The sequence below is a fragment of the Liolophura sinensis genome, chromosome 2 (genome assembly GCF_032854445.1).
Source record: "Liolophura sinensis isolate JHLJ2023 chromosome 2, CUHK_Ljap_v2, whole genome shotgun sequence".
Classification (NCBI taxonomy): domain Eukaryota; kingdom Metazoa; phylum Mollusca; class Polyplacophora; order Chitonida; family Chitonidae; genus Liolophura; species Liolophura sinensis.
In genome coordinates this window covers 6539-21027 of record NC_088296.1, presented here as the reverse complement: position 1 = coordinate 21027, position 14489 = coordinate 6539, and the positions used below count along the sequence as shown (strand labels likewise).

The 14489-nt window shown below is 42.5% G+C and overlaps 1 protein-coding gene across 1 annotated transcript; it reads left to right on the top strand.

Moving 5' to 3' along the window:
• Window positions 1–4220: 4220 nt before the first annotated feature.
• Window positions 4221–14037, top strand: LOC135462963 (tripartite motif-containing protein 46-like). The gene is made up of 6 exons (XM_064740285.1): window positions 4221–4889; window positions 5287–5382; window positions 6082–6312; window positions 6808–6830; window positions 7079–7266; window positions 13454–14037. The coding sequence occupies exons 1-6, from the start codon at window positions 4221–4223 to the stop codon at window positions 14035–14037; spliced, it is 1791 nt and encodes a 596-aa protein (XP_064596355.1).
• The last annotated feature ends 452 nt before the right edge of the window (window positions 14038–14489 follow it).

Below are 14489 nucleotides of genomic sequence, written 5' to 3'. Positions count from 1 at the left end.
TAGACGGTTCATTATGATCCTTACCCGGTTTTAGAACCGGGATAATACACGCCTCCCTTCATGAGGGTGGAAAACTTACCACTAATCCAAATATCATGATTAAACAAGCCCAAAAGACTCTCCAGTGGCTCAGATGACAAATGGGTTAGAAACTTATAATAAATATTACTATGACCACACGTTCTATACGTTGTTACGACCACAAATCTATATAATAAAGCCCACCCTGGGGGTAAAGAACAAGGAAAATGAAGTTTTAGTCTTTGATCATAATGTGGAGAATTGGTCAGCATTTTCAGTGCTGACAACTAAACATTTAGGACGTCCTGCAGCAAAACAATGTTATTGCTCTAGGTAAAGCTTTTGATAATTGCGCTGGAGATGTTTAATGAATTTATTTATTCATTTGAGTGGTGTTTTACTCCGGACACAAGAATATTTCACTTATATGACGATCGCCAGCATTATGGTGGGAGGAAACTGGGCAGATCCAGGGGGACACCACGACCATCCGCAGGTTGCAGTCAGACCCTCTCACGTATGAGCAGAATGGAAGACAGCCTAGGCTGGATTTGTACTCACAGCGACCGCGTTGGTGAGATCCCCCTGGGCCAAGGCGTCGCACTGACACACTAACCTCCTCGGCCCCGAGATATTATAAAAACATAGTCCAGCGATGCCTTGACTGAGTGTACAGTCAGATGCAGACGTAGATTTATTGACAAGTTAGTTAATTCTTTCACAGATTTTGTTTTAGGTTTACCGTAACCAATCATCGGCAAGTCTTTGATATTTGAATGTCAACACATGTTGATACTCTCCACACTGGCGAATGAAGTTTTCAGGACACTGTTCGCGGAAGAGATACGGTGACGTGCTTTTTGAGTTGTTTCTTTTGAGGTAATGACCTGTTTCTCTTTTATCAAGAAAAGACAGTCCATAGAGGAGGTCATACACGCTTCGTCGCAATTTTAACGTTTTATTGTCTTAATACAGGCAAAACATATTAGGTTTGTACAGATCTACTTTGGCGGTGTAGAGATCGACTGAGGAAAAGAGGGGTTATCAAATGGCGATAAGTATCATTGTCTTTTTTATGTTGCGTATCGCTTGACATCTACACACCCTTGTGATTTTAGTTCGGAGCATATCTGCTTCAACCGATTAGTCAAACTGGGCCAACCCGATCTTCAGTCTCTAAACAAGAGCCGAAGTGAAGTGTTGGACTTGAAAATCTTGCAAGACCGTTCTCTTCAAGTAAGGGTCGCAACCCAGGGCAAACAGGTAGGCTTATTCCTCTATGGTCCCTCACACAAATATAGGAGATGTGAGTGTATATTTCATCGAGGCCTCACGGTAGAGCTCTAGGTTAGGCACCCTTTACGACAAGCTTGCCAAGAAGACTGAGGTCGTATTCTTTTCGGCCTGGAGACCCCACGAGGGTAATGCCGCTTGAATCAAGTGGGCAACTATTGTAGCTATTGCCTATTCTCATTATACTGGTTTGAGAACATCCATCCGACATTTCTCAACAATACTTCCAATGTATTCTGTTTGAACCTAAACGGGATAACAAATATAAATGATTTGAACCCATTTACTGAAGTAAATTTGTGGGAAACTGATTGTTCGTTGAAGTGTGACATTTACGGATCGGCCTTAAGCTAATGGCGAGTTGAAGAAACCATTCTTGAGATATCACAGAGTGTAAATGTGTACAAACATACTGAGGGATTTACCTCCCCTGTACAGATCAGGTGCATTTCTCAGAACTAAGTATTTTCTATTCCAATCTGCTCAGTTTCACCAAGTTGTGAAGCCAGGTGGGATTTGTGTCGACAGGTAAGCTCTGTGAGACGATTATATGTAGCTTGGATGGAAACGATCTGTCAGGTTAAGGAGTTGTGTTTACTTGATCGTGTCACCCACTGTCAGACACAGTTTAATTGGTCTGCTCGTCCTCAAATCGACACAACGTAGATATACGAATGGGACGCTTTCTTTAAAGACTGTAACATCAGCCATGCTAGCCTGTGTGTGAACCTAAAACCGTCGATATTTGCGTATCAAGGAAAACGAATGATTTTTGTTCAGGTTTATACTGTTTGACTGTGTCGATCTTCTAACAGGGCGATATTACGTTATTAATTTGGGGTCGTGAAGCTTTAACCTTGAAAAGCATTATGCAGTTGTGCTGAAGGTCGATTACTGGCGGTGACGTCCTGCCTATGGCACACAGCGCGGATATCATGCCTGTATGGATCGCTGTTCATTTACTTACAACGTGTAAATATAAAAAAAAAAACTGTGACAATAAAAAAAGTCATTTTATACGTGTATAATCGTTCACCTAATCCCTGTACGCCAGTATGTCTGTTGTGTGATAGCCTATATCAGTTGCTCAAAGGGGCTTCAGTGGCCGAGATTATTAGCACACGAGCACGGAGCATTGGCGAAGAAGCCTACCGCCCAATTCCAGTCCATGCTAGCTTCCTCTCCAGCCGGATGTGGGAAAGTCTGCCCGCATCATGCGGATGGTCCCGGGCTTCCACCGGGCCCCGGTTTTTTCCCACTATAATGCTGGCGGCCGTCGTATAAATGAAATATTCTTAAGTGTGGCGTAAAACGCTAACCAAATAAGTAAATAATATTGTTAAAGTAAACTGATATGACCGTTGATCTGTGAGCCATCCGATCAGTTGCAGTTAAAGCCGTACTATGTAAATAACGGCCATTGCCATGCCCATAATTTTAAAGATTATGTGCACATTCTTGAGTTGTTGAGGGAACTGTGCTACAATTGTGGAAATGTCATGTAGTATAAATGTGTACAAGCATACTGAGGGATTGAACTCCCCTGCTCGGATGACCTATTTCTCGGAACCAAGTAGTTTCTGTTTCAATCTGCACAGTTTTATCATGTGGTGAAACACGATGGGAATAGTGTCGACAGGTAAGTCTTGTAAGATGGGGCAGGCCTGTTGTTATATCGGGATATTTCTATCAGGTGAGGGAGTTGTCTTTACTTGATCATGTGACCAGCTCTCATACAGAATGTAAATGGTCTGCTCATCCTCACGAAGTCGACGTACGATTAATGGTGTGTGTCTCTGTATAGACTCTACTCTCCATCTGTGTGTGAAACTCTGACACTGTCTATAAACAGTTGGAATATTTGGGAGGGGGGGAAGGGGGGGTCTCACTGGCTCAGTCGGTTTGCGCGCTAGCGCAGCCCAATGACCCATTTTCCGCCTGTGTGCCGTGAGTTCAAGTCCAGCTCATGCCGGCTTCCCCCCTCCCGGCCGTACCTGGGAAGGTCTGGAAGCAACCTGCGGATGGTGGTGGGTTTCCTCTCACTTTATTGCTGCTCGCTGTCGTATAAGTGAAATATTCTTGAGCACGGCGTAAAACATCAATCAAATAAATAAATAAATAAATAAACATATCTACAATCCAGGCTTTGAGTTGATACGGTGCTATGACAGGCTGTCACTGTTATAGCGCTGTATCTAATCGGTCATGTACTTCACACATTGGAACGAAGTCAACATTTTACGGTTTAATCGTTTTGATTGATAAGCAGGTGTATTGTAGTCTCTACTTCTGTGCTTTCTAAAAAAAAAACCACTGGGAGCTGGAATACAAAATTTGACCTTGGTTTATAACTGTTTGAATATAAGTAAGAAATACTCGTGTCACTATTAGTAATGTCGTGTTTATTATATCTGTTATATATTGTATAAACTTCTGCAGATAGATATATTTCAGAGGTTTGGCCCAATTATCATACATTATATAGGGTCAAGATACCATCATAGACACTGTAGTCAACAGGCTTGGCTAGAAAATATACATTTAAATAGCGATAATGTCGTTTTTGCTCACAGACTTGCTAATTATGGATTGGAGCTATATATCTATCGAATATCACTATAAAACACCTCTGCCCAAATTAGACTGTCCAGAGTTTTGCCAAAAAGCGCAATAAGAGGAAGAATGGCCAAATTTCTAAATAAAATTTTTAATTTCGAGAATTGGAGAATAGCGATAAACAGTACTGTACTCAGTATGTTGTGGGGACACGGGAACAGATCGAGGTTGTGTGCTGTCTTGAACGTTAATATTTTTGTAAATAGGAACATTGTTACAGGTGCCCGCCTGAGCGATTTGCCGTTTTTTTTTTAAGGAAAAAAAAACTCAAAAAATAAAATCAACCAATAATGGCCGAAAGCATGCAGAAGCGGGATGATGTTCTCACCTGTTCGATATGCACGGAAACATTCCGGAAACCAGTAATGCTACCCTGTCAGCACAGTTTCTGTAGTGTATGCATTGATTCGTACGCTGACAAGTTCAAACATGTACAGACAGACGAGAGCTCCGACAGCACTGGGTATGAGGACGTTCATCAGCTGATAGCATGCCCTGTGTGTCGGTCACCAACCAGTGTGGGGAGAGATGGTGTAGCTGGTCTGCCTCCCAACTTTCACCTGGCAGATGTTGTGGAGAAGTTCTCATCTGGTGTAATTGTTGAGGATGACGCCCCATATTGTTCTCTGTGTGAGGAAGGTAATCACGTCAAAGCTGTCAAGTTTTGTACCAACTGTGGTGTGTTCTACTGTGAGGAATGTCTATCTTTTTGTCACCCAATGAGGGGTCCTCTGAAACGTCACCAACTGATTTCGCCCCTGGAGTACCTCTCTCAGGAAACCTCACAGGGTCAAGTCAGCAGGGACCACCAATCAACCCAGCAGCCGTCGTGTGCGAGACATGGTCAGCCATTCGGCTTGTACTGTGAACCGTGTCGGATGGTGATCTGTATGGGGTGTGTGATTGAGCATCAGGGACACGCTATGCGGGATATACCATCAGCAGCTGAGAATGACAAGGTAATGTGAAAAAGATATTCGTATATCAGCCATCAACCAAAATGGAGTCAATACTCGTGTGGTCATTTCCCAAAACGACTATTAACACAAGCCACGAAAAACTAAGAAATTGTGTAAGTTCAAAATTACTTTGGAATCATGCAAAGAAAAGTGATAAACAGTTTTCATTGATACTAGAAAGAAGCAATGAACGTTCTGGGCGAATAACTTAAATCACTATCTAAATCGTGTACCATGCTAGTATATACGGCGATAATCAAAATAAATATGGCATGATTTTGAACTGTTTACTGACCTAAAATTTATGATGTGTAGTGAAGAATAGGACATTTTGTCCTGTACTGTAGTGAGTCATTTGAAAGGCGGATTTTTTAATGTAGCTTTTTTTCCATTACAGCCAGCTGTTTTCAGCATGACTAATGAACTGAAGAAAGTCTTAGGCGAAACTAAGGAATCACTGTCAGGAGTTCTGAGGCTGCACAGTAAGATACAGGTTGGTATTTTCCATGACACCTGTTCAGTCTCATGTTGTTGTGGCTCATTTTGAGTATGTAGAATATTGCTATTAAAGCTTATTCTGTCACATAATATATATGTAGATTACAATTAAAGAGTTAAACCCGAATATTGACGACTTTTTATCAGAACTTATCAGAACAGAACAGGGGAATACACGGACTGATGCGGTGATTTATTTGCGTGAAGGACGGGTCTATTTACTTATTTCTGGCTTGTCTGATCAGACTATCGTATCATTATTATGACTTTCTTCTCAGTGACACACACGCGATATGCCCACCTCAGACAACTCCATTTGATATATCATCTCTGATCATGCGCTGTTATAATAATATCTATAATATATACACGTCACCATTTGATCGGATGGGGCGACAACGTTTGTGTTTAAACCAGCCCCAGGTGTCTGAGGTTGGAAGCTTCTAAGGCTTCACCATGCTCGGAGCATCAGTTTTGATGGCACGACCCTTTTAGAGGTTGACCGACGTACCTTTGGGGTTTTGAGTGGACACTTACATGTACATCACTGGATTAAAGGGAAATTCCCTCCACCCCGGAGACACACTGTTATGTGGCGCGTATAGTTCACCCTTTTACGCATGCATATATAACTACTTGAACACGCAGTTCTTAAGGTGTGGATGAGGTGATAAACGATTTTTCTGTTTGGCAGGAAAACCAGAAGCTTCACACTCAGGAGGTAGAAAAGGCTTATTGTGCAGCCTTGGAAGCCTTACAAGCCTGGAGGCAGCACTCCTTAGATGGCATAAGAACCCGCTATTCACAGTGGAGTGTGGAGTGTAGTGCTATACTCAAACATTTACAGCTACAGGCCCAGGAAATGGAGAGGATGGTACAGGCTTCCAATGATTTATTAGCATCAATGGACGTGGAGTTTTTGCAGGTAAGTCAAGCATATCAGTCACAATCTCTAACATTAGTTCAGCTGCCTCTACCACAGACGTTACCTAAGACCCAAACCACCCTTAGGAACTGTGATCAGGTATTCAAATCCACCTCATGCTTCCAGATCTGCTAAAGTTTTAGATCCTGAGTTCAACAGCTTTATTCTGCTCAGTGGTACCCCTCGGTCCGTTTAATGCAATAAAGTAGCAACATGTAATGTCAAAAATAACATATTGTATGCTGTTTTTTTTAAAAAGAGGTAAAAGGTTTGTATGTAAACAGATTTGCAAATAAGGGGAAATTGTATTGTATGAAGCACAATGGAATTTATTAAGCGGAACTGAGAGCTGATATGGGCTATATAAAAGATCAGGGAATGGTCTAGATGTTGGAGGTAAAAGCCAAGGGTGCTTTTGTACTGTGTGTCTCTGGAGAGGTATCTGTTTCTTCTTTACTTGATTTTATATATAGGCTCAATTCTGTTTGTTGACAGGGTTCCACGGACTTCACCAAAACGTATGTATAAATGTGTTATACCTCCCCATGTTTGTTATACATGCGCACGTGACTATTGTCAGCAGATGTGTTTCTGTAAGCTGTAGTTGTCCAAAACATGACTCAAGTGTGAGATGTTCAATGTTACATTTGTCGAGACAAATTAGATCTAACCTACTAGGAATAGTACATCATGTCATTCTTATAACTGCGCGGACACAAGATCACTACACGACTGTGTCTCTTTGTTTTCTCTCCTCTTCTCGCAGAACTGATGACCAGCTGAATGGGATAAGAGCAGAACTGGAGAAACATGAGGTCAGCAGACAGAAGCTTCTAGCTTCTGTACAACATGACCAAGTTGTTCCTAGACAGGTGACTGTAAAAGAGACAATGCAAGATCGCCAGGACTTAGAAGCAGCAGTCGGTGGACAAATATCTCCCCTACGTGTTACAAGTAAGTTCTTATGTATAAAAGGCAGTCAGTAGGGTGTGCTTAGACGACATAAAGGACTGTAGGGTTTACATTAGTGTGTGCATCGAAGACACAGACAAAAATGGAGAAGGCGAACGGCTGTGTACCTGCAAAACACACGATAGACTCTGTTAAGAAAACAAAACCGATATGTCCGTGGCGTGCCAAGAAAATAAACAGTATTCCAAGAGAGACGAAAGTGAGAAGAGTTTGCAAAGTACAGATAGTATAAACCATACACATTAATGTTAGGCAAGAGATAGGGTAGGTGAAAGGATGCTAATTAATGTGTGGTATAGAGTAGTGTGTGCCCGGAATATACAAATTATTGTCAGATATACAGTATGGTTAGCCCAGAGGAGAGAGGCTTATTTGAGATATACAGAAGCATGTGCGCAGAAGACACAGGCTAATGTGAGTTATACAGTAGGGTGTGCACAGAAGACACAGGGTAATGCGAGGTGTACACTAGGATATGCACAGAAGACACAGGCTAATGTGAGGTATACAGTAAGGTGTGCATATAAGACAAAGGCTAATGTGAGGTATACAGTAGGGTGTGCACAGAAGACACAGGCTAAGAAGAGTTATACAGTAGGATGTGCACAGAAGACACAGGCTAATGTGAGATATACAGTAGGTGTGCACAAAAGACACAGGTTAAGGTGAGTTATACAGTAGGGTGTGCACAGAAGACACAGACTAATGTGAGGTATACAGCAGGATGTGCAAAGAAGACACAGGCTAATGTGAGGTATACAGTAGGGTGTGCACAGAAGACACAAGCTAATTTGAGATATACAGTAGGGTGTGCACAGAAGACACAGGTTAAGGTGAGTTATACAGTAGGGTGTGCACAGAAGAGACAGGCTAATGTGAGGTATACAGCAGGATGTGCACAGAAGACACAGGCTAATGTGAGTTATACAGTAGTGTATGCACAGAAGACACAGGCTAATGTGAGTTATACAGTAGGGTGTCCACAGAAGACACAGGCTAATGTGAGTTATACAGTAGTATGTGCACAGACGACACAGGCTAATGTGAGGTATACAGTAGGGTGTGCACAGAAGACACAGGCTACTAGGAAGTATACAGTAAGGTGTGTACAGAAGACACAGGCTAATGTGAGTTATACAGTAGGGTGTGCACAGAAGACACAGGCTAATACGAGGTATACAGTAGGGTGTGCACAGAAGACACAGGCTAATGTGAGGTATACGGTAGAGTGTGCACAGAAGACAAAGGCTAATTTGAGTTATACAGTAGGATGTGCACAGAAGACACAGACTAATGCGAGTTATACAGTAGTATGTGCACAGACGACACTGGCTAATGTAAAGTATACAGTAGGGTGTGCACAGAACACACAGGTTAATGTGAGTTATACAGTAGTATGTGCACAGACGACACAGGCTAATGTGAGGTATACAGTAGGGTGTGCACAGAAGACACAGGCTACTAGGAAATATACAGTAAGGTGTGTACAGAAGACACAGGCTAATGTGAATTATACAGTAGGGTGTGCACAGAAGACACAGGCTACTAGGAAGTATACAGTAAGGTGTGTACAGAGGACACAGGCTAAGGTGAGGTATACAGTAGGTTGTGCACAGAAGACACAGGCTAATACGAGGTATACAGTAGGGTGTGCACAGAAGACATAGGCTAATGTGAGTTATACAGTAGGGTGTGCACAGAAGACACAGGCTAATGTGAGTTATACAGTAGGGTGTGCACAAAAGACACAGGGTAATGCGAGGTGTACACTAGGATATACACAGAAGACACAGGCTAATGTGAGGTATACAGTAAGGTGTGCATATAAGACACAGGCTAATGTGAGTTATACAGTAGGATGTGCACAGAAGACATAGGCTAATGTGAGGTATACAGTAGGGTGTGCACAGAAGACACAGGCTAAGGTGAGTTATACAGTAGGATGTGCACAGAAGACACAGGCTAATGTGAGATATACAGTAGGGTGTGCAAAGACACAGGTTAAGGTGAGTTATACAGTAGGGTGTGCACAGAAGACACAGGCTAATGCGAGTTATACAGTAGTATGTGCACAGACGACACTGGCTAATGTAAAGTATACAGTAGGGTGTGCACAGAACACACAGGTTAATGTGATGTATACAGTAGGGTGTGCACAGAAGACACAGGCTAATGTGAGTTATACAGTAGTATGTGCACAGACGACACAGGCTAATGTGAGGTATACAGTAGGGTGTGCACAGAAGACACAGGCTACTAGGAAATATACAGTAAGGTGTGTACAGAAGACACAGGCTAATGTGAATTATACAGTAGGGTGTGCACAGAAGACACAGGCTACTAGGAAGTATACAGTAAGGTGTGTACAGAGGACACAGGCTAAGGTGAGGTATACAGTAGGTTGTGCACAGAAGACACAGGCTAATACGAGGTATACAGTAGGGTGTGCACAGAAGACATAGGCTAATGTGAGTTATACAGTAGGGTGTGCACAGAAGACACAGGCTAATGTGAGTTATACAGTAGGGTGTGCACAAAAGACACAGGGTAATGCGAGGTGTACACTAGGATATACACAGAAGACACAGGCTAATGTGAGGTATACAGTAAGGTGTGCATATAAGACACAGGCTAATGTGAGTTATACAGTAGGATGTGCACAGAAGACATAGGCTAATGTGAGGTATACAGTAGGGTGTGCACAGAAGACACAGGCTAAGGTGAGTTATACAGTAGGATGTGCACAGAAGACACAGGCTAATGTGAGATATACAGTAGGGTGTGCAAAGACACAGGTTAAGGTGAGTTATACAGTAGGGTGTGCACAGAAGACACAGGCTAATGCGAGTTATACAGTAGTATATGCACAGACGACACAGGCTAATGTGAGGTATACAGTAGGGTGTGCACAGAAGACACAGGCTAATGTGAGTTATACAGTAGGGTGTGCACAGAAGACACAGGCTAATGTGAGTTATACAGTAGTATGTGCACAGACGAAACAGGCTACTGTGAGGTATACAGTAGGGTGTGCACAGAAGACACAGGCTAATAGGAAGTATACAGTAAGGTGTGTACAGAAGACACGGGCTAATGTGAGTTATACAGTAGGGTGTGCACAGAAGACACAGGCTAATACGAGGTATACAGTAGGGTGTGCAAAGAAGACACAGGCTAATGTGAGGTATACGGTAGAGTGTGCACAGAAGACAAAGGCTAATTTGAGTTATACAGTAGGATATGCACAGAAGACACAGACTAATGCGAGTTATACAGTAGTATGTGCACAGACGACACAGGCTAATGTGAGGTATACAATAGGGTGTGCACAGAAGACACAGGCTAATGTGAGTTATACAGTAGGGTGTGCACAGAAGACACAGGCTAATGTGAGTTATACAGTAGTATGTGCACTGACGAAACAGGCTACTGTGAGGTATACAGTAGGGTGTGCACAGAAGACACAGGCTAATAGGAAGTTTACAGTAAGGTGTGTACAGAAGACACGGGCTAATGTGAGTTATACAGTAGGGTGTGCACAGAAGACACAGGCTAATACGAGGTATACAGTAGGGTGTGCAAAGAAGACACAGGCTAATGTGAGGTATACGGTAGAGTGTGCACAGAAGACAAAGGCTAATTTGAGTTATACAGTAGGATATGCACAGAAGACACAGACTAATGCGAGTTATACAGTAGTATGTGCACAGACGACACAGGCTAATGTGAGGTATACAATAGGGTGTGCACAGAAGACACAAGCTAATGTGAGTTATACAGTAGGGTGTGCACAGAAGACACAGGCTAATGTGAGTTATACAGTAGGATGTGCACAGACGACACAGGCTAATGTGAGGTATACAGTAGGGTGTGCACAGAAGACACAGGCTACTGGGAAATATACAGTAAGGTGTGTACAGAAGACACAGGCTAATGTGAGTTATACAGTAGGGTGTGCACAGAAGACACAGGCTACTAGGAAGTATACAGTAAGGTGTGTACAGAAGACACAGACTAAGGTGAGGTATATAGTAGGGTGTGCACAGAAGAAACAGGCTAATACGAGGTATACAGTAGGGTGTGCACAGAAGACACAGGCTAATGTGAGTTATACAGTAGGGTGTACACAGAAGACACAGGCTAATGTGAGTTATACATTAGTATGTGCACAGAAGACACAGGCTAATGTGAGGTATACAGTAGGGTGTGCACAGAAGACACAGGCTACTAGGAAGTATATAGTAAGGTGTGTACAGAAGACACAGGCTAATGTGAGTTATAAAGTAGGGTGTGCACAGAAAACACAGGCTAATACGAGGTATACAGTAGGGTGTGCACAGAAGACACAGGCTAATGTGAGGTATACGGTAGATTGTGCACAGAAGACAAAGGTTTATTTGAGTTATACAGTAGGGTGTGCACAGAGGACCCAGGCTAATGTGAGTTATACAGTAGTATGTGCACAGACGACACAGGCTAATGTGAGGTATACAGTAGGGTGTGCACAGAAGACACAGGCTACTAGGAAGTATACAGTAAGGTGTGTACAGACGACACAGGCTAATGTGAGTTATACAGTAGGGTGTGCACAGAAGACACAGTCTAGTACGAGGTATACAGTAGGGTGTGCACAGAAGACACAGGCTAATGTGAGGTATACGGTAGAGTGTGCACAGAAGACAAAGGCTAATTTGAGTTATACAGTAGGATGTGCACAGGAGACACAGACTAAGGTGAGGTATACAGTAGGGTGTGCACAGAAGACACAGGCTAATATGTGAGGTAGGCTATACAGTAGGGTGGGCACAGACGACACAGACTAATGTGAGGTACACAGAAGGATGTGCACACGAGATTCAGATTAACGTACAGTTGGCCCAGAAGTCACAAAAAAAGGAAGGTACATAGCAGAATTATATATCAGCAGCTGCAAAATTAGATCAGAACAGATGGTAGTGAAGCCATCGGTGTCTACTTTGTATTTGCAAATCAGCGCGTGTAATGTTAGATCAGGAGTGGTGTTTGTGTATTCTGTGGTGTCTGGGTGATGTTTACTCCATGTGTACAAGAGCAGGTGTACACTCTTAGAGCAGGACAGATAACATGTTGCACCCAATTTTTTGTGCTTTACGTCGTACTCAAGAATATTTCACTTAGACGACGGTGGCAAGCATTATGGTTGGAGGAAACTGGGCATAGCCCGGTGGAAACCCACGACCAACTGCAGGTTGCTGAAAGACCTTTATACGAACGGCGGAAGAGGAGGCCAGCATGAGCTGGACTTGAACTCACAGCGACCGCATTGCATGGTAAGAGCCTTCTGTTTCATTACGCTGCGCTAGCGCGCTAACCAACTCAACCACGGAGGCCCCCTAATTATTACTGACACATGTATTCAAGTAAAAATTCGCCATTATTTCCTAGATTCAAATGTAGTCAAACACTTATTTCAAAGGGGGGAAAAAGAGAAAAAATGCCCTCATATCTGTTTCATTATTGTTGTTAAAGGGTATAGATTCCATGTATAAGAGTATGAGGTTTACATATCCTTTCTCCCTCAATATAACTTTGTTGTTAATATTTAAATATTTAGGTATCTTTAAAAAAAATGGCAAATTGAAGAAAATTTAGCTGACTACTTCTGGTGGATTAAATAGTCTTTGGGGGTATTGTGACAATGAAAGTCACTTGGTAAGTTATGTGTGGCGAGTTACCTTCCTTATTACACAGACGGCTTCGGTACTCCACGAATGACAACAGGCCTACTGCAGCTTGATAGTGAATTGAGTGTTCAAATGTGCCATAACTGCCAACTAAAACCAATGGCTGGATAGAGGAAGGTATTATTCTTGTTGTAAGTGATAAGTTTTAAACAAATTAGACCGCTAAAAGCCTGTATTTTAACCCAGTACTTAGTCTATGTCTATGTCGTACCCGTCATTTAGTGATGGATATAGTTCTTGTCGAAGCTCAACTCTTTTAAACTGGCTGAAAATGACAGGGATCTGTATATAAATTACATTAATGTCAAAAATATATGTCATTTTATTTCAAGAGATTGTGTTGAGCAAGTAAAACCACGGTAGGTGTACAGGTATTTACACCTCAGTCTTACAGCGTGTGTTTGTGGTTTGCTGTTGTTTATGCTGCTTCTGTTTTGTTTTTACAGAGCCGACACTGAGATTCACAGAGACAGACGACAGGAAGCTGAGAATCACTGACAGCGGCTGTGTGGTAGAGGCTGAGGACTTGTCCTGGGTGTTGTGGTGGAGGAGAGCTGTGACAGACGGGCGTTACCAGACGGGCAGGTACTACTGGGAGATAAACATCACCTGTTCACATGACTGTTACTGTGATGTAGGAGTGACACAAGAGAGCTGTGATGTGAGTGAGGTGACAGACCGTGGCCGTAACTCCTGGTACATTGAGATGGAGTACCGTTGTGATGAGGTCAGGTGTGATAGTCACAGTGGTCGTGGTGAGATCAAACCTGGCTATCTACAGTGGAGACGTTACACACGACCTCATCACCTGGGTGTGTACCTGGACTGTGATGACCACACACTGACAGTCCTGGACTGTGACAACAACCAGGTAATGTACACTGTCAGTGATGTTATCGTCACAGAGCCTCTCGTGCCATCGGTTGAGTTTGGTGTCTGGTCTGAATCTGTGTCTGTGTCTGCTCGTCTGATAACGGGTGACTCTGCAACTCTGCCTCCAGTTCTCTGTGATATGATAAGGACTTCCTGACCATCAGGTAATTATTTATTACATCTTTTCTATCATATTATCATGTGTTGAAGGAGACTGTTTTGTTAGTTTTTTTAAAAAAACAACAACAGAAACATTGCTGTTTTAGTTAATGTGAGCAATGGGGCTAATTCAATATGTATAGCTTGTTCTGCAAAGTGGTCAGTGATCTGTCACAAGCTTACATCTTGGTGTAGTTATACACAGTCTGTTTCACTTGTCCTGAACATCAGTGTCAGTTTTCTTCCAAACAAAATACATGTGGATAATGACTGGGTAGTTACATTTTTTAGTGGTGGCGACTTGTAAATCAGCATAATCAGGAGTGTCACTGAGCAAAACAGTTCACACTTTATACATGACAATACATATTGTCAACATGATACATGTAGTAATTTTTGTTGTGTTGTGTAACTTTAATTCCTAAGAAATAAACTAAATGAGAGAAATAT